General features: G+C 29.6%; 2 protein-coding genes and 2 long non-coding RNA genes across 4 annotated transcripts; all 4 read right to left on the bottom strand.

Moving 5' to 3' along the window:
• Positions 1-463: 463 nt before the first annotated feature.
• On the bottom strand, positions 464-3,991 carry LOC123920032 (receptor-like protein Cf-9 homolog). The gene has a single exon (XM_045972118.1). The coding sequence runs from the start codon at positions 3,829-3,831 to the stop codon at positions 757-759; it is 3,075 nt and encodes a 1,024-aa protein (XP_045828074.1). The 5' UTR covers positions 3,832-3,991; the 3' UTR covers positions 464-756.
• Positions 3,992-4,909: 918 nt separating this feature from the next.
• LOC123920038 (U3 small nucleolar ribonucleoprotein protein IMP3-like) lies at positions 4,910-8,857 on the bottom strand. Its single transcript, XM_045972126.1, has 5 exons — positions 8,827-8,857; positions 7,355-7,497; positions 7,150-7,257; positions 6,401-6,475; positions 4,910-5,343 (listed from the first exon to the last, which is right to left on the bottom strand). Exons 2-5 carry the CDS (start codon positions 7,486-7,488, stop codon positions 5,112-5,114), a joined length of 549 nt encoding a protein of 182 aa, XP_045828082.1. The 5' UTR covers positions 7,489-7,497; positions 8,827-8,857; the 3' UTR covers positions 4,910-5,111.
• Positions 8,858-20,283: 11,426 nt separating this feature from the next.
• LOC123923373 lies at positions 20,284-21,082 on the bottom strand. The gene is made up of 3 exons (XR_006814376.1): positions 21,062-21,082; positions 20,889-20,945; positions 20,284-20,333 (listed from the first exon to the last, which is right to left on the bottom strand). It is a non-coding gene; the product is annotated as an uncharacterized LOC123923373 (long non-coding RNA).
• Positions 21,083-21,089: 7 nt separating this feature from the next.
• Positions 21,090-21,558, bottom strand: LOC123923374. Its single transcript, XR_006814377.1, has 2 exons — positions 21,459-21,558; positions 21,090-21,293 (listed from the first exon to the last, which is right to left on the bottom strand). It is a non-coding gene; the product is annotated as an uncharacterized LOC123923374 (long non-coding RNA).
• Positions 21,559-22,988: the final 1,430 nt, after the last annotated feature.

The following is a 22,988-nucleotide window of genomic DNA, read 5'->3' on the forward strand; positions in this document are numbered from 1 at the left end:
TTTTACTTATGTTCAGATTGATAGTTCTTTCCTAGTATAAGGACCACATAATGTGACGCGTCTAAGAGATTAACTTAGCGGCGCATCTTGTTGCCCGTTTACCTTTTGTTCATGTGTAATTATATTAAAAACAAATATTGAACTAAAAAAACTTTTGTTTATTTATATAGGAAACAATCTGAAACTGAGCATTGAAGAACTGAAAGAGTTGTTTACTAATTGAGTCTTGGCATGCTTTTTTATTTGACGCTTTCTTCAACCGTATGAAGCACTAATACTCTTAGCAATACACTAGTGAGTGTATGGTGAAAGACTAAGACTTTTTGTGGTTGCAATCATAGAAATGTTTGGTGGAAGACTTTTGAAGTAAGACTCAAGTTGGAATCTTTTTCAATTGTACATAGTCATCAAGTATTCAAGTTAACTCTTCTTACAAACACAGTGCATGGAGGAGATATTTTACAAATATGAAATTAGACATTTTATACTGATTTTGATACTGACTAAGAAATTTACACAGAACTGTAAAAAATTCAAACTCCACAATCTTACCTAGTAGTCCTCTATTAAGTGCCCGTTTAGATATGACTTATTTTTTAGCTTGTGAAAATAATTTATGCAAATAAATAAACTTGTGTAGCAACTTGAAATAAACACAACATACTAATTTTAAAACAGATGATACAACATTACTCAAACAGAAAAATTGAAATTACGAACAATCATATCTATATTTTTTTAAAAATCAACATCAAATTAATTCATTCTTCTGCGATTTGCACTGACTCGGTTGTTTGTTCTCTTCAGTCGCATATTAAACATTTGTTCAACAAGTCCTGCAAGCCATGCAGGTTTCCCAACGAAGAATACATTATGTCCTAACAGCAACCCAGATATTGCCCCACACACATATCCTATTGCTACTGCTTTCCAACCAAATCCTGATTCCTCTTCATCTTCAGATGTTGAATGTGATGGCCGATCTTCATCCTTTTTGCATGATTTAGACAATGGGAATCCACATAACATTGTATTTCCTTCATAGGAATCATTTCCAAATGTATCAAACTGTTGACCTTTAGGTATCATTCCCTCAAGGTGGTTTTGTGAAAGGTTCAAGAATGAGAGAAAATTTATATTTGTGAGAGCCATAGGAATCTCACCCCTCAACTGGTTCCTTGAGAGGTCCAACCACTCTAGATTTCTCAAATAACTCAAAGATTGTGGAATATTACCTGTGATTCCATTGTTTGAAAGGTTGAGACCTTTAAGCGAATTTAAATCTCCAATGACTTGTGGAATTTCACCTTCAAACATGTTATTTGATAAATCAATAGTTGTGAAAGTAGTCAATATCCTCGTTAACTTCATAGAAAAACCTTTCATTATGACCAACACAGAATCTTCATAGTAACCACCACTGTGTTCCATGTATTGCAAACCGGTTGGGTTACCATTATTCACATTCATCATTCCTTGAAAGTTTTCAATACATGATGTTGGCAAGGGGCCACTAAAATTGTTGTTAGAGACATCAAAAATTCTCAACCTGAGAAATGGATCTTTGGTGCTGGAACATGTGACTGTACCATAAAGTTTATTTGATCTTAAACTCAGTACTTGTAACTCAGATAGAATTTCTAGCCAATTGGGAAATACATCCTCTATGATGTTGTCTCCAAGGTCCAAAACTTTAAGAAATCTACATTGAGACAAAGAGCGTGGTAATGGACCTTCCAATTGATTGCCATTCAACTTTATAGTCTCAATAGAATTTATTTTCGAAAATTTTCTAGGCATGCTTCCATAAAGGTTATTCATTTGCAAATCCAATACATAAAGATAAGGAAGTGTTCCCAAACATTGTGGGATCATTCCTGTTAATTTGTTGTGTGCTAAATTGAGCACCTCCAGGGATGCGTTGCAGAATGTTGAAGAAATGCTTCCTTTGAAGTTGTTATTTGAGAGTAAAAAGTAGTAAGTGTGATAGGGTGGAATTGGAAGATCTCCTTGAAACCTGTTGAAACTAAGATCAATGTAATAAATGCTTTCTGATGAGTTTAAGAGCTTTTGAAACCATTCGGGAATTTTCCCATGAATGTTGTTATTAGAGAGATCTAACCATTGGAGATTTGGTACTGGTGTAAGGAACTTAGGAAAACTATTAGTATTACTAAAAGATAAATCTAACGTTTCAAGGTAAGGTGATGAGATGGATTCAACTTTGCTATCAATGTTGATGGAAATAAAACTATTGTGGGAAAGATTGAGAAATTTTAGTCTGTTAAATTTTGAAAATTGGTGAAAATCCACAACACCACTCACATTTGTTGATGACAAACCTAAGAAGGTAAGGTTTTGGAGTTCAAATATTGAATTTGGAAAATGACCATGTAGGTTGTTATTAGAGAGATCCAAATATTGCAGAGAATAAGTTGTGAACTCACTAATGAACCCTGTGAGGTGGTTGTTGCTGAGGTACAACTCTACCAATGAAGACAAATAATAACACCAATGCGGAATTGATCCATTTAACATGTTATAACCTAAACTCACAACTCTCAATTTTGAACGTTTTGTGACTTCAATTGGAATTGGTCCAACTAGTTTATTATCGGATAAACGTAAATTGGAAAGCCGAGGTAGCTGAAAAACTGATGATGGAATTATGCCTGTTAGGTTGTTAGCGTAAAGTATTAAAAATTCCAGTTTGTTTAAATTTCCATAAACATTTGGTGGGATGTTACCGCTGAAGTTATTATCTGAAAGATCACATGAAATGAGATGTGTGAGGTTTGAAAGTAATGGTGAAATCACACCGTTAAGATTATTTTCTGAAAGGTCCAAATATGTTAGTTGGGTGAGGTTCCACAAAGATGGAGGAACCATCCCATCAAAATAGCACCATGAAAGGACTAAATGAGTAAGAGCCTTCAACTTACCTATGGAATCAGGAATTTCACCTGAGAAAGCAATGGAAGAGAGGTCCAAGTACCTTAGAGGAGTGCTCCAGTTGAACTTTGGAAGTTGCCCACTAAGGTCGTAATTAGATGACAAATCTAGTCTTTGAAGATTAGGTAAAGATAGGATGTCACTTGACAAATGTCCTTGCAACCTAGTATATGCTAGGCTAAGAGAAACTAAAGAGGATGACAAATTCTTTACAATAGACAAAGAGCTCTCTCTGATTGAAGACATATTCACATGATCAAGATAAAGCTCCCTTAAATTAGTAGCATTGTGAATGAGTTTCTTCCATGTGAATGTATTGAGTTCCAATTCCCCCCACGGACGATTGCTAAGATCAAGTGATACTAATTTTGACAAATGAGAGATTGTGGAGGGAATATTACCACTAAGGTAACAGTTTGACAGATTTAGATGTGTAAGATTCACTAGATCACCAATACCAGCATGTATTGAAGAGGAGGAAATATTATTAAAAGCCAAGTTGAGTTGTTGAAGGTGTCTAAGCTGGAAGATAGTGCTATTGGGATGTAACTTACCTTTCAAATTGGTGCAACTAAGGTCCAGACCAATCACGTAATCTGATATGTGGTCGCACGTCACACCATCCCACTCGCAACAATCTGTACTGTTTTTCCAGGATTCGGTCTTGAAAGAAAAAGAGGAACACCTAGGGTACCAAGAGTACCAAGTATCGGCAGGTGTAGATGAAGTGTTGACAAAAAAAGTGTTCTTGAATTGTAACAATGCAGAGCTGTCATGATGGTTGCATAATGAGAAAGTGTAGGAAGTAAAATGAGTAAACAACAGCAAGAAGAAGATGTGAAAGGTAAAAGAAGGCAATATAATAAAAAAGGACCCCATTTAGAACAACTTGATATTGTTTCTTTTTATTTGATGATTTTGGATGTACCAATTGATTACCCTCTATTGTTGATGGGCAAGAACCAAGAAAGATTGTCTTAATAGAGTTGTTTACAAATTGAGTCTTGGCATGCTTTTGTAGCAGGGGATGCTTTTCATCGACTGTATGGAGCACTACAGTAGGAGGAATTTTTGTGGTTGCAATTATAGTGATATGATAATTGACAACAGCATTAATACAATCCATAGAAATGTTTGGTGTACTTTTAAGATAAGTTAGAACAAGTTGAAATCTTTTTTTGCATGTTCTAACTTTATTCGCGGATGTAGTGTATGACAACTAGGACTGTTCAAGAATAACTGTTAACTAAACCGAACTGCGGAACTGTACCGAACCGAAATTAACTGAACTGATTATAGCAGTTCGCAAACTGAACCTATTGTTCAGGTACAGTTCTCTAACCAGAACCAAACAGCGGTTAACCAAACCGAACTGTTGGTAACTGAACTGCACGTGTTAGTAATTTAAGCAATGACTGAACTAGCTCTGCAACGAACCAACAGACCATTGTGGTTACTCAACAGTCAACAGGCCGCAACCAAGGCCAAGCGTGATATCCAGAAGCAACAGAGAGATGAAGCTGCTGCTGTGTCCAAGGAGCTGGTGGATTTTCACCGTCACGAACCACCCAAGTTTAAGGGAGAGCATGATTCATACAAGGCTGATTTGTGGCTACAGAAAATTGAGAGAAAAGATCTTTGACATCCTTCACTGTCATGGGGGTGTGAAAGTTTTGGATTCAATTGAAATGATTTCCAGTACCTTACTATAACTTTTGGATTCAATTGAAATGAAATAAAGGTTTGGTTCACCATTAAAAATAGTTTCATTCTGCAAAAAATTTATATTAACAGTTAGGTTCGGTTAAACTTAAAAATAAAAAATAAAAAACAGTTAACCGAACCATTAATTCAGTTCGATTGAAACAATAACAGTTCGGTTCGGTTCTTCTGAAATGTTGTTATCGTTCGGTTCAGTTTTCTGACTGAACTGAACCATGAACAGTCCTAAGTGAAATTATCAAATAGCAATCATTTTACTTTTAAAGCTCTTTTCAAACTAAAAAGAAAGGCCAAACACAACCTACATCCAAGTTTCTTTACGCCCTAAAGAACACAACCATACAAAGTTAAAAATTCATCCACGAATTCGGATAGTCTTAGAGTTCATCCATGTCCACAACAAAATATTTGTTCAGTGGTAAAGCAAAACAGGCCAATTAATTCAATAAATCATAGTCATCCAACTTGTCATTGTACTGAAGCACCTTTCTCTTTATCTTGGATGAATCTACCCACGTGATGAAGTCTTCCATGTTTCTAGTAACAAGGAAAGCTGGATCTGTAATTGTATCTGGACCAACTCGAACATGCCCCTGCTCAATATACGTTACAGCTTCCTTCAAATGCTCAGCAAATTTCATTCTCACCAAAACAGATGAAAGCCTCCGTCTGCACAGTGAACATAATTTGGAGCAAATTAGGACAATGCAAAGCAAAGTCTGGTACATAAAAATCAATTAATTTTTATAACTTATTGCATAATGTTGCCATGACGAGAGATTAGAGGTCAAAACTCAGAATCAATTACCAGTGTGTCAACTTCACAGTTGACGGTCACATTTTTCATCCAAAAAGTACTTTGGCAGTCTCATAAGAATGTTAATTACTTAATTATAATCAAGTAATACTACAAAAGAAAAACAAAAATACTAAACCTGCTGAATTGCAATATTTGGTGGTAACTCATGTACTAAATTTAGTTATTTACAATCACATAAATGGCAGCCTTGGCTTACTTACTCCAATATATATCTCTTTTCATGCAACTCAAATAATTAACTTTAGCTTCAAAACAATAATAAACCATATGTATATATATCTCTTTTCATGCAACTCAAATAATTAACTTTAGCTTCAAAACAATAATAAACCATATGTGTTGAGCTTTAAGTGACAAACTATGCTCTTAAAATTAGATCACTTGACCATTCATGCACTTAATTATGCAAAATGTAAAAGCTACTTCAACTGTACTAAAACACCAGAAGTAAACATCTAAAATTAGCATGGACAAGGAACAATAATATTCCCAAAATTCCTAGAGACTGTCTTCTGTTCCTAGACTGTATCTCATCCCAAATTGAAGTCCTGAAAGGTTCATTTGATACTTCACCCCAGTCCATAGCAATACATGCTTTCAGGATTCCTAGATTTTGTTTATTGCTTGCCCCATTTAAATAGCTTGGCTTCACTTGTTTGACCACTAAAAATTTAGACAGATAGGTTCATTTACACCATAATTCAATCAGCTGAGGTTTTGATTCCAAACCCATTAGGAACTCCATGACTATTTTACTTAAGGTTCCTGAGTCTCTTACCACTTGAACCAACCAATATAAAGTCTATCATTACTTTTCATATGAATATACATTCTATGATTCTAACGACCAAATGAATAAAGTTGATAACTAAAATTTCATTTAAAGCAGCAATGTCTTATATTTACCTGCAGAAGGATGACACAGTTAAGCGTTCACATAGTGTGATGCTTTGCCTTGTTGGAATCACACCCATATTGTAACTGCCAAAAAAATAAAAGAAATAATGAATGAAACAATTGCGTGTAAGTAGCAAATGACATTTATTTTTATCTTCCTTGCTTCATATTCATACCAACAACCAAGAAGAAACAAAAAGAAAGAGGTCATAAGCCACTAGGTTTGGTCTAGTGGTGAGGGATTTGGGAAGTACGATAGAGGTACTGGGTTCGATCCTCAGCTCCATTTTAAACCAAAAAAAAAAAAAAAGAGTTCACCAAAATAGGACAATTAGCCTATTTTAAATGGAAGGTCTAACTTATCCTTCTAGGAATGAAGCTACAACTATCCTAGACTAACTTATAACTTATACAATAACAAACCTCTGATCATCATGATGAGAGAACCACAAAGCCATTACAATCAATTCACCTATTTTCTTTATATTTCATCTAGTCACTTCTATTTACAGTTTATCTCAAATCTCAAATGGTTACAAAAACCACCGCATAATTTATACATAATTTGCAGCTATATTATTTATTGAATTTAAGAATACCCAAATTCATACCATCTACACCAATTCAATTTAAAGAAAGAAAAACAAATGAACCACATACATTTGGGGAGTCTTGGAACAACACTAAATAATAAAATTCTGTCACAAGGAAAAATGGAAAACATGAATAAATATGATATATCAGTCATATGAACTCACAGTTTTTCCAAAAGCTTATCAGTCATATCAACTCGAAAAGGATCTTTGGGGTCCATCTGTTTCACTTCACTTACTAACTTCTGAACCATCCGGCATAGACTTGCATATCTGTTCATATTCGCACAATCACAAAGGAATCAGCTAAAAACCAAAGTAAAACAAAGGAAATTATGAAATAGCAGAAGAACATAAACAATGATAGTACTTTTTGTAATCATCCCGTCCGGTAATATGGTATCGTCGCATAACCATGCTCTCTCTGTGACCCCCTTCTCTCTTCCATACCAAAAAATTCACCTTCTTCAAAAGCTTAGCCTCATGAAACTTTAGCTTCCTCATTGTTATTCACTGTCATCACAATTCATTCTTGTTAGATATACAGCTTATTAAGGTCAAACTATTTAAGCCCTTATTGGATAAATAGCTTAATTAATTAAGCTTTTATTATCATATAAGTGCTTATGCATAAGTTATTTCTACAACAACAAAAATATATAAACCAAAGTGAAATTGGGCATGTTTGTTTCAGCTTTCAAAAAATGGATTTTTTCTTTGTATTTTTTAAAATAGATTATGTAAAACCGTTTTTCAAAATATTACTAGTTTTTTTATGATCGGTTTTTCTAAGTTCAAACACTAATTTTGACATCATATAACATAAACGTACATTATTGAAGATCGAAACATAGTCAAAATCTTAATTTTTTCAGAAAGTTTTATTTCAAAAATGATTTTTATGAAAATCTATTTGAAATAGCTTTGAAATTAAGTGATTTTTTGAAATTTTGATATCCAAAAAAAGTTTCAATAAAATTATGAAATACCTAAAATAACATTATCAGAAAACGACCAAAAATCATGCTCAAAACAACGGATCATTCACGAATCAGCATTTATTCACAGAATCCGTGAAGCCATAGTAAACTCATAAACGAAGCAGAAGTAGTTTTGGCAGTAGTTTTGGCAGTAAAGTCCAAAAACAATGAAATGGCATGCTCAAAACAACAGAAGGAAGTGTTCCTTCACTAATCAGCATATATTCACAGAATCAGTGAAGCAGTAGTCAACTAATAAACGGAAGTAATTTTGGCGGTAAGATCACAAAATCATGCTCGGAAAGAAGTGTTACTTCAGGAATTAACAACAGAATCAGAAAACTCAACATTCAGAAAGCCACTATAACATCAGAATCAAAAATGCCAATAGAATTCAAAAATCACTTTCTTCATGATATACACATATAGCAGCATATTCAAAGAATCAGTAAAGCAATAGTAAACTCGTAAACGACGCAGATGCAATTTTGGCGGTAAACTCATAAGACAGAACGAAGTGTTACTTAACGATTCAGCATATATTCACAGAATCAGTGAAGCAAACGTAAACTCATAAACAACGCAGAAGTAAATTTGGCGGTAAAATCAGAAAGCTATGAAAAATCGTGGAGGAAACAATGGAACAAAGTTTTACTTCACGATTTAGCTTCAAAACCAAGTAGCAGGACAAGAAATTCAAGTCAAAACCGTTTCCGAAATCGTTTTAGGGTTTCAAACGGTTTTACATCGAAAATGAGAAGAAAAACGCTATAGAGAAATTACGAGAGAGAATAGTGAACGTGTGATGAAGGAGTGAAAGCGATGAACGGAATTGATCTCGGAGATGAAGAGAAAACGTTACCTGAGAGAGTTCAGTTGGAGAATGGAGTAGCCAAGTTTTTTTTTTTTTTTTTTTTGACTAATGGAGTAGCCAAGTTGAAAATGGTGATTTCTGTTTTTTAATTTTGTATATTAGCGTGTTTTGGTATTGTGTGAATTTTTTAGGATTGATGTAATTTTTTATTATTTTTTTACAATTATATATATATGACTAGAAAATCTGTAAAAAAGTGAAGTTCCATGACTTATACAAAAAATGGGACAACAAATTTATAATTCAAACAAAAATTTATAATTCAAATTTTCTTAAAAAAAATATATATATATATATATATAAATGTTACACTGGTGTAATATATATATGTTGTTGTGTCAACCAATAAATGTTATACCGGTGTAATATATATATATATATATATATGTTGTTGTGTCAATCAATAAATATTACACTGGTATAACATTTGAGTAATGTTACACTGCTCAATAACACTTTAACGAATTAAAATTTTATAAAAGGAAGAAGGTTTAAGATATATAGCAGAATTCAAAGCTCGTAATCTTCGCGAATAGGCAGATCCTGCACACTTCTTGCAGATTATCAATCCTACAAAATGTGAATTAGACTCAGGTATTAGTAGATACTAGATAGCTATTGTTCACAATCGCAAATAGCAAAAAATATTAATTTGTTCAAATTTGAGGAGTGTTATTTAAACACAAAATTGACACGTCTTTTTACCACTCACATGCACATAAATCAATGCATGCAAATAATATTAAAAAAACAAAAAATATATATTTATTATATTTTTGTTTAAAAATTGTGTTGGAATAACATTTTCCGTTCAAATTCCACTAAGCTATAATCAGTATTTAACAGCATTTCGTAGTGAATAGTGTATCACAAAATATCAATTCAAATTGCGCGCTATACCACCGTAAACTTGACAAGACTGGTTTACCTGAACCAATGCATACTTTGCAGTCAACCAGCCCCGTCTCTTGCTTCATCTTGTCGTCGTTGCAAAAAACACATTTTGTAATTTCTGTCAACAATACCAATTCCCCCTTTTACTTCATATACACAGCAATGCTCGTTTTGATAAAGGAACAAACAGGTCCACTAGAACAATAAAAACATTGAGAGTGCAATGGTAATAGAAAATACAATGTGTGAATCAAAACTATCACTAAAACATCATGTTTGGTGCGATTATAGGTGCTTAAGTGTCAGCATCAGTTTCGTTTTTGTGTCAGTACTTCATAGTGACACATAACCATACAATGAATCTCCGTTTACAGGGATACAGAGGAGCAGTATTCGGGTCAAATTTTTAATAAGTGTTTTTATGTTGTTTTTGTGTATCAAATTTACTAGCGTCTTGTTTTATTTTTAAATTGACAGTGAAGTCATTCATATAGGAAATCACTCAAATTTTAATAAGTATTTTTATCTTTGCATCAAAGTTCAAGAACATACCTCACATCGTGTAACAAAGAAAATCACAATTGTCAAACCTTGTAAGACAAACTAATTAAAAACCCGTGCGTGCGCACGGGACGCGCCTTCGGCGCGTTATATTGTGTCGGGGCGTTAGGTCGTAAGGGGTCTTCGGCGCGTTAAAAAGTTGGTTTCAACGAAATTAATTTTATAAATAGAAAGAATTAGTTGATTTAAATTGTTGTGTTATAATTAATTGAGGAGTGTGACTTTAACCACAACAACTCCCGTCATGTGAGAAATTTTAATCTTATAATAAAAAGTCATATTTTGACTATATATGTCATTATATTTCAATTCTAGTTTATAATAATATATATATATATATATATATATATATATATATATATATATATATATATGTAGATTAATAAACTTAAACTACTTAAAAAGTTAATAAATTTATAATTTAATCAAAGTACAAATTTTAATATACGTAAAAATTATAGTAGTAAAAATATTATTCATATTAACTTAAATAGGCCGGCCTTGTAGATTAAAAGATTTTAATGGCCTGCAACCTGACCTATTTAACTAAATAGACTTATAAAAATATCTTGCCCTGGGTCTATGCTAGGCCATAGTCCCGTGTAGGTATATCGAGGTCTTATATTAATTATGACATCGGCATATTCCCAAATTTCTTTTTATATTATCAAATAACTTTTTATATTATTAACTAATGTGTATATTATTTTTTTAAAATTCTTTTATCAGGAATTTTTTTTTGTATATGATAAATATTTTAAATTATTTTTATAGTTAAAACTGTTAATTTCTTTATCGTTAAGCATGAAGGAGAAGGAGTGCGATGCGTTTTTTTAAGCAAGAAGGAGTGAGATGTTATCAATTTTGATTTTTCATGTTGTAGGAGAGAGGAGTAGTATATACTGCAAAAGTGTTTTAGAGTGAGACTTTGACCGCAACAACTCACATCATGTGAGAAATTTTAATCTTATCATAAAAGTCATATTTTTACGATATATGTCATCATATTTCAATTCTAGTTTATAATACATTTATATATGTGAAAAACTTATGTAGATTAATAAACTTAAGCGACTGGAAAAGTTAATAAATTTATAATTTAATCAAAGTACAAATTTTAATATATAAATAATTATAGTAGTAAAAATATTATTCATATTAACTTAAATAGGCCGGCCTAGTAGGCTAAAATACTTTTTTAATGGCCTGCAGCTTGATCTATTTAACAAAATAGACTTATAAAAATATCTTGCCCTGAGGCTAGGCTAAGCCATAGGCCCGTGTAAGTATAATGAGAGCTTATATTAATTACGACATCGACATATTGCCAAATTTCTTTTTATATTATCAAATAAATTTTTATAAAATAATTCTTTCTTTTTATATTATTAACTTATGTGTATATTCATTTATTTTTTAAATTGTTTTATCAAGAACAAATTTTCTGTGTATGATAAATATTTTAAAATTTTTTAATAGTTACAATTGTTAATTTCTTTATCGTTAAGCATGAAGGAGAAGGAGTGCACTGTATTTATTTTAAGCAAGAAGGAGTGCGATGTTATCAGTTTTGTTTCTTCGTGTTGCCGGAGAGAGGAGTGGTAGCTACTGCAAAAGTGTTTTAGAGTGAGACTTTAACCGCAACAACTCACATCATGTGAGAAATTTTAATCATATCATAAAAGGCATATTTTTACTATATATGTCATCATATTTCAATTCTAGTTTATAAAAATACATTTATATATGTGAAAAACTTAGGTAGATTAATAAACTTAAGCTACTGAAAAAGTTAATAAATTTATAATTTAATCAAAGTACAAATTTTAATATATAAATAATTACAGTAGTAAAAATATTATTCATATTAACAACCTGAGTTATTTAACTAAATAGGCTTATAAAAATATTTTGGTCTGAGCTATGCTAGGCCATAGGCCCGTGCAGGTATATTGAGGGATTATATTAATTATGACATCGACATATTGTCAAAAAAAAATTATATTATGAAATAACTTTTTATAAAATAATTCTTTCTTTTTATATTATTAACTTATGTGTATATTAGTTTTTTTTAAAATTGTTTTATCAAGAACAAATTTTATGTGTAAGATAAATATTTTAAAAAATTTTAATAGTTAAAATTGTTAATTTCTTTATCGTTAAGCGTGAAGGAGAAGTAGTGCAATGTGTTTTTTTAAGCAAGAAGGAGTCTGATGTTATCAATTTTAATTTTTCATGTTGTAGGAGAGAGGAGTAGTATATACTGCAAAAGTGTTTTAGAGTGAGACTTTGACCGCAACAACTCACATCATGTGAGAAATTTCAATGTTATCATAAAAGTCATATTTTTACGATATATGTCATCATATTTCAATTCTAGTTTATAATAATACATTTATATATGTGAAAAACTTATGTAGATTAATAAACTTAAGCGACTGAAAAAGTTAATAAATTTATAATTTAATCAAAGTACAAATTTTAATATATAAATAATTACATTAGTAAAAATATTATTCATATTAACTTAAATAGGTCGGCCTAGTAGGCTAAAATACTTTTTTAATGGCTTGCAGCCTGATCTATTTAACTAAATAGACTTATAAAAATATCTTGGACTCAGGCTATGCTAAGCCATAGGCCCGTTTAAGTATATTGAGAGATATATTTGAAAAAATAATAATATTTGCATTTAAAAATTTGTAGAGGGTTTATATATTTAGGGATACTTTTTTCATAAAAGGTTCCTATAATTAGGAACGGAGGGAGTAATATTTAATACCAAACATAATTACAATGTCAAAATATATGGTTAAATCTAAAAGATTACTTCAAGTATTTAGTTATATTGATAAGTCCAAAGTTGGTATTTTTTTAAAGTCTACGTACTTAGGACATCTACAATGGAGCACTCTAACTTTGAGTACTTAAATGAGTCTCATATAGACACATCATTAATTTATTATATTTTAATAATAGTACCTAATAGGTATTCAAACCCTCCAATGAAGCACTTCTTAAAAGTTCTAAAATGAGTCTCATCAATAACCTCACATCATTACAATAACTTATTATTTAATTATCTATTTTATAATATAAATTGATTGAATGATAAAATTACAAAATTAGTATGTACTATTTTTTTTATAATTCAAAAAAATAATTAAAATTCGAAATTTAATTTAAAATAATATTGTCAAATTTTAAGAATTACTCAATTAAAAAATAATTTAAAATAACATTACATAATTTCAAAAATTGTGCTTTTGTGATGTACCAAAAAAAATTGTGTTTTGTTATAAATATTCATTAATTCAAATTGAATATATAAAATAAAGTGAGTCCCATGAAAAAGAATATTTTAATGAAAAATAAGATGGGTCCAAGAGGAGAGAAAGAGTTCTTATTTTAGAAGTGATACATAATAAATACTCAAATTGGTGATACTTCAATGATAATACTTAATAAGTATCATAAGTACCTAATAGGTACTACACCCTTGAAGATGGTCTTATTAGCTAATTTTTATTTGTGTGTTTCCAACACACACACACACACACACACACACATATATATATATATATATATATATATATATATATATATATATATATATATATATATATATATATATATATACACACACACACACACACACCGTAAGTTTGTATGATTTGATTGAAGTTCAATATTTTACCATTCCTATTGCTCAAAATTGGCACCAAGCTCAACTCTATCCGACCCAGAAGTTAAAATGAGTTGTATTAATCTTTTATTTGCTTATAAAAAAGTCACTTTTATTTAGTTACAAACATTGTATTTAAAAGTCATATTTCAAGTAACACACATTGTTCTGATGAAACTTATTTTAAGGAAAACATAAAAAGTCGTATTTCTCATTATTATATTTGACTTTTATTAATAATTGTGATTTTTTTGTTTATAATAGAATTTAATTTATATACACCATCGGCGTAAAATTATTTTAAACATACATTCAATAATATATTAATATCTCATATAATGTGTTTTAAATCACATGACATATAACATTCATTAAACGACATGACAACATATTATTATATGCATGTATAAAATAATTTTACATTAACAATGTACATAAATTAAACTCGGGAAGGAGGGAGTAAGTTTTTTTTTTTAAGTAGGAGTAACTTTTTTTTTACAAAAGAAGTATGAGTAAATTATTAGTTTTTTTTTTGACAAAAGAAGTAGGAGTAAGTTATTGGAGATTGGAAAAAATCAAATAATGGAGGGAACTTTGACATTTTTTAATTTGGCTCTTCATAGATTTAGTGGTTCAAAGGTTGTCCTTGTGCCTTGAATTGATTAACTAAGGAAGGTAATAATTTACGTAAAGTAATAGTGCTAAAAGGTGATTGTTTTCATCGGTAACCGAAGCCTGTGATCAAGGTAGGGGTAAACCTAAACTGCTTTTATTAAATGCATAGGAGAGACTGGTGTGACTAATGTGAAGTTGGAGTGGAACAGGGACAATAAGTCCTAGTATATAAAGGAGGTTAACAAAATAAATTAAATGAGAAAATGTAAATTTGAAATATACTTAATAGAACTTACTTGATCATGCCAACGAACAATTGAACACGTGTCTCTTTCGGTATTTGAAAAATAGTGGGATTGAAAAACAAAAAAAAAATAGTGGGATTAAATTGGCCATTTTTTAGTAAAGACCCTTATAATTGAACTTAATATTGTTGGAAGTTAAGACCCTACTCGAGTTGCAATTTATGGAATTAGATTAGGTGCATTCAAATTTTTAGTGCAGTCATTTGATAGGCGTCCGATCACGATCGGACAGTTTAAATAAATATTGTAAAAAATATCGTTGTTAAATCATGATCGTCCGATCTTGATCGGACGATCATAAAGTGATTGACTGCATGACTGCACAGAATCCGGGTCCGCAATTTATAGATAATGTCTTGTTGTAACTAATGTAAAAAAAATTATTTTAAGAGTTTTTTAATTTTTATTGTTTAGGACATATGTTTAGAGTTTAATTGTTGTGCACTTAAATATGTAGAAAGATTTTTTACACATACATTAATGATGTGTTGCCACATCATGTGTTTTTAATTACCATACATGATGTGTCGGTATATTATTGGACGCATGTGTAAAATAATTTTACACTAACGGTGCATATAAATTAAATTCATATGTTTTATTAACGTGAATGCAATATAACAAACATTGAAGCCCAATCATTTACCATTCGTCTACCACTATTGCTCAAAAACATGTAGTGCATGTATCTAGTCTATAATAAAAATGATCAGATATATCGGTTATTCAATGAAATTTGAATGTGAACTTTTGATTATAATTTGTTTATGACAATAATTTTAAATTTATATATGCGATAACTTGTTTCGTCGCGTTAGTTTAAATTATAATTAGTCCGATACGAATTAGTAGTATTTAGCTTTTCTTAAATTAAAAAACACCGTAGATCGGCATGCTTCGGCAGGATTAGATGAATATCATGTAAATGACATTTGTTGCTGTCTTTATTGCATTGGATAAGTCTTATCAACTTACTACAATTATTTAATAAAAAAAAAATATGTTTACTTTATAAATCGCAAATATCTTAAGTAATTAAAAAATAGAAAAGTTTAACTATATTATTATGGCACATGTTAACATACTCGATAAAATAAAATCTTAAAAATGATACATTCAATTTTTTAAAAGTCAAAATAATATTTCTCTTTCCAATACAAAATTTTCACTTTTAGATTTCTTAAAACAAGGATTATATATTGAGTAAAAAAATTGACTATATTGATTCAAAAACAAAAAAAAATGAATTATATACAATTTAGATAAATTAACATTTAAATTAGTTAGGTAAACTGAGTTATATATTTGTATTTGAAATTTAAACGAAATTGAATTTATAGGGAGAAAATGAGGGAAAGGAGAAATTTGAATTTTAATATGCAAAGTAATTAAAATCAACGAAGTAGTGTTCAAGAAAAAATGAAAATAAATAATGAGATTGGATGTGTTAGAGCATAAAGTAGTACTGCTATTTTTCCATTGGGTTTGTTTCATTTGCAAAAAGTAGTACTTTTGGAATGGAAATTGGACATAGTAAGACTTGTGGAGTGATTTTTTTTACTGTGACAACTCAAATGTTACAGGAAAAAGGGCATAGGGAAGGTCAATATTCTGACCTTGATTGAAGTAAAATAGAATAAGTCAAAAAGATATTCCTCTTTGGAGTATAACAATAATTCAAAAATTTGTAAGGTAATTTTAAATTTTATCAGCTTCTCCCGTAAATTTTATCGGCTACTTTGACTATCTTATTTTATAAATATATAAAGATAAATATTAGTATATAATATTTTGTTAGATTTGTATCGATATTTCAAAATATCAACTTTTAATAATTTTTAATAATACACAACGAAAGATAATAAAGTTCTAAATTATGGATCGGCAGGTGTGCACCAATACAACTTCGACACTTACTTTGGGATGGAGGGAGAAGTAAAATACTCACTATGTCCCAAAATAAATGACCTATTTTGACCACCTTAACGTTTGCCGATGTACAAAAATATTTAATCATAAATATCTTAAGCTATCTATTATTAAAAATTATATATTTTAGAAATATTCATCGAGATAATTCAAATATCTCATATGCTAATATTTTCATATACATATTAGTAGAAAAATATCGTCAAAGTATATCATATAAATATTAATCGTCAAAGTTATGGATCGACGTGAAACGATCAACTGTGTCACTCTTTGTTGGGACATAGGGAGTAGTACGCAAAGTAAATATTAAGTCATTTATTTTGGGACGGATGAAGTATAAAAAAAAAGTAGTTTTTTTTTACATAAAAACAAATTAAATAAAAGTCAACCTCTTTTATTACTTTTCTTTTACGGTTGGTGAACCGTGAATCTGTTTTCACTATTACTACTATTATTTATTTATCCCTTAGAGTAGGAGTACTTACTTTAGTACATGGTTATAAATTATAATAAACTTTTACATAGGATTAAACAATCTGCACTCAATTCGTCAAAAAAATAAAACAATCTGCATTTTAGTACAACAGTGTGATGTATATCACACTTCAACATTTAACATTATCTCTTTCGTTTTTCTTTCTCAACTCAAACGCCTTCTTTCTCTCTTTCTCTCTTGATATCTCCAAACTCAACCCAAACACCCAATTTCCGGCCAATTTTTCCGGTCACCTTTATGAAAAAAAATTACATAGTTTTCATCTTCTCATTATTCTCAATATTTTTGTCCAAATAGATTTTTAAAAGGAGCTTAGCTTGAAAAATGGTTCATTCTCCTCTTCATGTTTATTTCAAATAGATTTTACACATTACAATTTGATTGAATTTATGTACTCCTTCCAGTCCTAAATATAAGAGAAAATTTACTTTTTAGATACATTGAGAATGCAATGTATCTAGCCTATAATATAAATCAAATACATTAAATTCTAAATAAATCTAAAAAGTAAATCCTCTCTTATATTTAGGACCGGAGGAAGTATAAAATAATTTTGAAAAATTGGATTATCAGGGAAATTGCCTAGAATATATATAGGCATATAAAATTTGACTACACATTAAAATACAATTATAAAAAAAAAATGAAGTTAAAATTGACCATCTTATGGCATATAATAGCGATTTTAAAAAATGATCGGAAAATTTGTCCTGTGTATGATAAGTATTTTAAAATTTTATCAATTGATATAGGTATTAATTTTTTAATAATTTATCATTTAATTTTAGTAGTTAAAATTGGTCATCTCCCCATGTATAATAGCGATTTAAAAAATTACAGGCGATAACTTATCCTGTGTATAATAATTATTATAATTAAAATATGAGCAACATGTACAATAATATATAATAGTTATTCTAAAAGATTTATCAAGAAAATTTTCTCCACATATATTATTATTTTGGAAAGTTTATGAGCAACAACTTATTGTCCTGTATATAATACAGTAGTTTTGAATTGTAAATATTAAATCTGATAAATTTGTTAAAAAAAGTGTTTGTATACTAATAAAAATCGATATAATATTTGATTTTATTCAACTATTTTTATACATAATTAAATGTGTTTTTCAATACGTTGCGTATTCATTCATTTAACGACATGATAACGCATTATTAAATACATGTATAAAATAACTTTACATTAATAATGCTCAAAATTAAACTCTTTATAATATGTGATGGAGAGAGTAAGTTATTTCTTCTTTTGTTTTATAAGAAGTTATTATATTTTTTAAATTTTTTGTGAAGAGTTATTATTATATTAATAAATTAGTTATAAAAAAAAATTTATTTGCATTCTCCAATTCCCTTATTCCACTGTCTAATGTTACCAAAAGAAAAAGAAAATAAATTGTACATAGTAGGAGGATTTGTCAACCATTAGATTAACAAAATGAGAGAAAACATGAGAGAATAATTGGAGAGGATCTAAATCCCTCAATACACACACATCTATCTCTATAGCCATGAACCACCAAACTACTTCCATCCAGTCACAACCAACCTTATTCTGGTGACCTTTAGGAAAAAATAATACATATTATTTAATAAAAAAAAATATGTTTAGTTTATAAACCGGAAATGTCTAAGTAATTAAAAAATGGAAAAGTTTAATGTGTATTCTTATGACACATGTTAAGAGACTCAATATAAAAAGTTCTTAAAAATTATACATTCAATTTTTTTAAAAGTCAAAATAGTTTTTTTTTTCAATATAAAATTTTTACTTGTAGTTTTATTTATTTATTTATTTTTTGCAAATTCAGCAAAAAGTAGTATTTTTGGAGTGGAAATTGGATATAGTAAGACTTGTGGATTACTTTTTGTTACTGTGCAACTCAAATGGGATAGAGGGCCTATGACATGACCAATCAAGCTATGTTAACAAATGGTGTGTTACAGTATGGCCGTAAATTTGTAATCTATCTACAAATCACATCTCTCTTTCTTATTTTTGGTTATATCTCAAATGGATTCAATGCATTCAATTTGATGTAGTCGGTGCATTAGAGTCGTCTGATTAACATCAAACGATTTACATTTAACTTTTTGATGTATAATACTTCATCCGTCCCATAATATAAGTAAAAAGTGATTAACAAAAGTGAATGTACCCCTTTTTACTTATATTTTGGGACAGAGTAAGTAATTATTTTTAAAACATTATCAATTTGTCCTATATATAACATTAAGTTTACGTAAAAAAAAATTGACAAAAAAACATTAATTTAAATATTGTAAGAGGTATCTAGAATATATTAATTAAATTTTTTTCTTGAGAAGTTTTTTTTTTTAAGCAATTTCTTGAGAAGTTTTGCTCTCATTTAATTGTATTAAAAATTGGAAATTAACTCAATTGAATTTTGTTTTGGAGTCCATAGGCTAGATTTAATTTTATTTGAAGTCCATAGGATTCATTCTATTTTCTCTAACGTATTTTTTATTTCACAAATCCATAACATTTGTTAATTTCTTTCTCTCTCTTCAAGAAAGAAGTTTTGAGAAGTTGTTTTCCACAAACAAACCCTAGCCGCCGGCCACCAAATCCAATGCCTCCAACTTGATTTTCCTACCATCAAATCTCATCCTCTATCTTCCTATTCAACCTTCTTCTTTATCTTTATCTTTTGTTTTGCTTTTTTGTTGTTGTTAGAGTGGTGCTTTCAATTTGTTTAGATCTAGATTTTGATCACCACACACCACCATTTAAAAAATCATCACTATAAAAAGGCTCTCCTCCTTCTCATCCACAAAATCCAGAACGAAAAATTAAGATCGGAATACATTTGCCAATAGCCACCGCGCCGGAAAATGTAGCCACCGCCCCGGAAAATGTAACCACCGAATCAGAATCGTGCTAGAAATTGTATCATTGTGCCAGAAACATACTTTCTTTTCTTTTTACATCTTTGTATGAGAGGTTTGCTTCTTTGTCTAAGCTCCTAGTTTAACAACAACAAAATCAGAGAAATTAAAGGAATATTTTTTGCTGGTAAAGTAATTTTTTTATATCTATGTTCATATCTATAAAGAAACACTCATATTTATTTAATTTAATTTCATGTTTAAAATTATTACTGCAAGGTCTTTTTAAAACAATATAGCAAGGTTATTTTCTAGTTTGAAACCTACCAAGCTCTTATTATTCCGCCACATTTTTTTTTAATTACTTAATAAATGTTAGTAGTTGTTTTCATTCTACAAAATGTTATTTAAAAAATGTTCATAGAAAAACAATTACTTTAATGAAAGTCACAAACTCAACTTCTCTAGCTCTTTTCTTCTATTTGTTTTTAGATCCGTTAATTTTTATTTATTTATTTATTAAAATCATTATTTTATTTTATTTTATTTTTGAAATCTTCTAAGCTCTATCTTTTGCAACCAATTTTTGTCCAAATAAAATTGTTAGTACTTATTTTTATTCTTCATAACAGCATGTTTAATTAAAATTTAAAAACAATATTGAACATCAATAAATATTAAGTTATTTTTACCTAAATCAAACTTTCTTTCTTTTTTTCCTCCTCATATTTATTTGTATCTGTATGTATCTTAAAAGAAAAAAAATTGTTACATTGATTAGTGTAAAAGAAAATTTTGAATGAAAAAATAAAAAAGCTAAAAAAAATAATATTGAGCCAAAAAAGTGTTAAGCAGTTGTTTTTACCTCTGTTTCTTGTTTTCTTCTTATTTTTGTTTGTATCTTTATGTATCCTGAAAGGAAAAAACATATTATTGCATTAATTAGTGAAAAATAAAATGATAACAATGCTTTTGATAAGTATGTGGTGCTGCTGTTTTTTGTTTAATGAAAAAGAAATTAGTGAAGATTGATATTCATTTGCTTGACTTTTTATTTATTTTTGGAGAAGTGCATCTTCTAAGCTCTTATTTATTTTCTGCAACAATTTTTTTTTTCAAAAATAATTGTTATTAGTTGTTTTTATTCTATAGAATCATTGATGTAAAGGAAAGTTGAAGAAAAAATATGTTTGTTAAAAACATGTTATAAAAGATAGAAAAAATAGATGAACAAAGAAAATGCGAGTTTTTTTAGGACATACCTTTGTGAAGATTTCATTTTCTTTTATTCTTCTTTCTCTGCAAAATAAGAAGAACAAACATTAGTAGTAAGGAAAAAATATGCAGAAGAAAAGAGAAAATGAAAGAGAAGATAGAACATGAATATGAGTAGATTAAGAGACAGAAAACACAAATTGATTATAAAGGAAGAAAAAGAGGGAGAATATGAAATTTGAAATTGAAATCTTCTAACATTGGACAGTGTGTAAGTAGCTTATGAAATACCAGATATAACCTTGCTTTTTGAAATTTATCATGCAACTTTTGAGTGGTAGAGAACTCCAATTTTGTGGGGTTATAAGGCAAAAAAACGGAAAAGGGCAATTTGGGAAGAGTTACAGAAAATCTTTGAGGAGCATTGTGGAGCTTTTGTGCCAAATATGACAAAAATACCCCCAATTATTCAAAATGCAAAGCAACAACAAAAACCAAAAAATTAAGGGTGAGAGGGACAATTCAGTATTTTTGTTAGTATATTACTGTCTTTGATTAGTAGTTGATTGAACTCATACCTTGAACCTTAAGTTTTTCCGTCTCCAAGATGAACAAAAGGGTTTAATGGCTTATCAATTTTATGAGAAGGGTTGAAGTAAGAGACCAAGTTGGTGTTGGAGCTTAATGAGAAGTGCATGGTTGGTTCACAAGTCACTCTTGTGAACACTGCACAATGATTTCCAGGTTTTCTTTTGTATATAAAAAATATGCAAAGTAAGATTGATAGGAGCAGTATTCAGGTCAAATCTTAATAAGTTTTTTTTATCTATTTTTTTTGTGTATCAAATTTACTAGCGTCTTGTTTTATTTTTAATAATTGACAGTGAAATCACTCATTTAGGAGGGAGGGAGGGAGGGAGATTTCTGTTTTTTTTTTTTTAATTCCAAAGGAGGGGAGTCAATGTTTGGTAATCAATCCGCAACTATATATATAAATATGATATACGCCACTTCCCACCTGCGAGGAAACAGATCCTTTCCGGATTGAACCATAGCGGAAAATGGATGGAAATCAATGCATCCTTGAGTAACCAATTGTTCAACAACTTTAGAATCACAGTAAACAGGAATCTTTGCAATACCCTTATTTCAAAAATCGAGATTCTTTGTAAAACTGTAAAGCCAACGATCCTGATCATCTCTGAAGACCCAAGCCCAAGAAGACATAACTGGATTATGGAAACTGCCAGCTGACCTGTTGAACATAATAAGAATATTGGTTGTTGAGTTTAAGTTTTCTATCAGACTTAAACCAAGTTCATGCATTATTGAGAAATGAAATATTTAAATCATTTAGAATGTTGAATGTTCACTTTTCTCTAATCATCCGAAGATTCCGAACTATAAATGAATGACACAAGTAGCATTAAGTAGACCATAAGTTGTGTACAAAAAAAATTAAAATATCAACATTTATTGACAACTTCAGGATATGGATACAATAACTTCATACATTCTTCAAAAGATATAAAGGCATTCATGTCACGCACCAACTTTAGAAAGTATATGCATAATAA

This window comes from Trifolium pratense, linkage group LG4 (assembly GCF_020283565.1).
Source record: "Trifolium pratense cultivar HEN17-A07 linkage group LG4, ARS_RC_1.1, whole genome shotgun sequence".
NCBI classification, from domain to species: Eukaryota; Viridiplantae; Streptophyta; class Magnoliopsida; order Fabales; family Fabaceae; genus Trifolium; species Trifolium pratense.

Coding starts and splice junctions, on each gene's coding strand:
- LOC123920032 (XM_045972118.1), bottom strand. CDS start 3,831: ATGGGGTCCTTTTTTATTATATTGCCTTCTTTTACCTTTCACATCTTC.
- LOC123920038 (XM_045972126.1), bottom strand. CDS start 7,488: ATGAGGAAGCTAAAGTTTCATGAGGCTAAGCTTTTGAAGAAGGTGAAT. Junction 7,258..7,354: donor GGACGGGATGATTACAAAAA/GTACTATCATTG, acceptor GAATATGAACAG/ATATGCAAGTCTATGCCGGA. Junction 6,476..7,149: donor GATAAGCTTTTGGAAAAACT/GTGAGTTCATAT, acceptor TTTTTTTGGCAG/TTACAATATGGGTGTGATTC.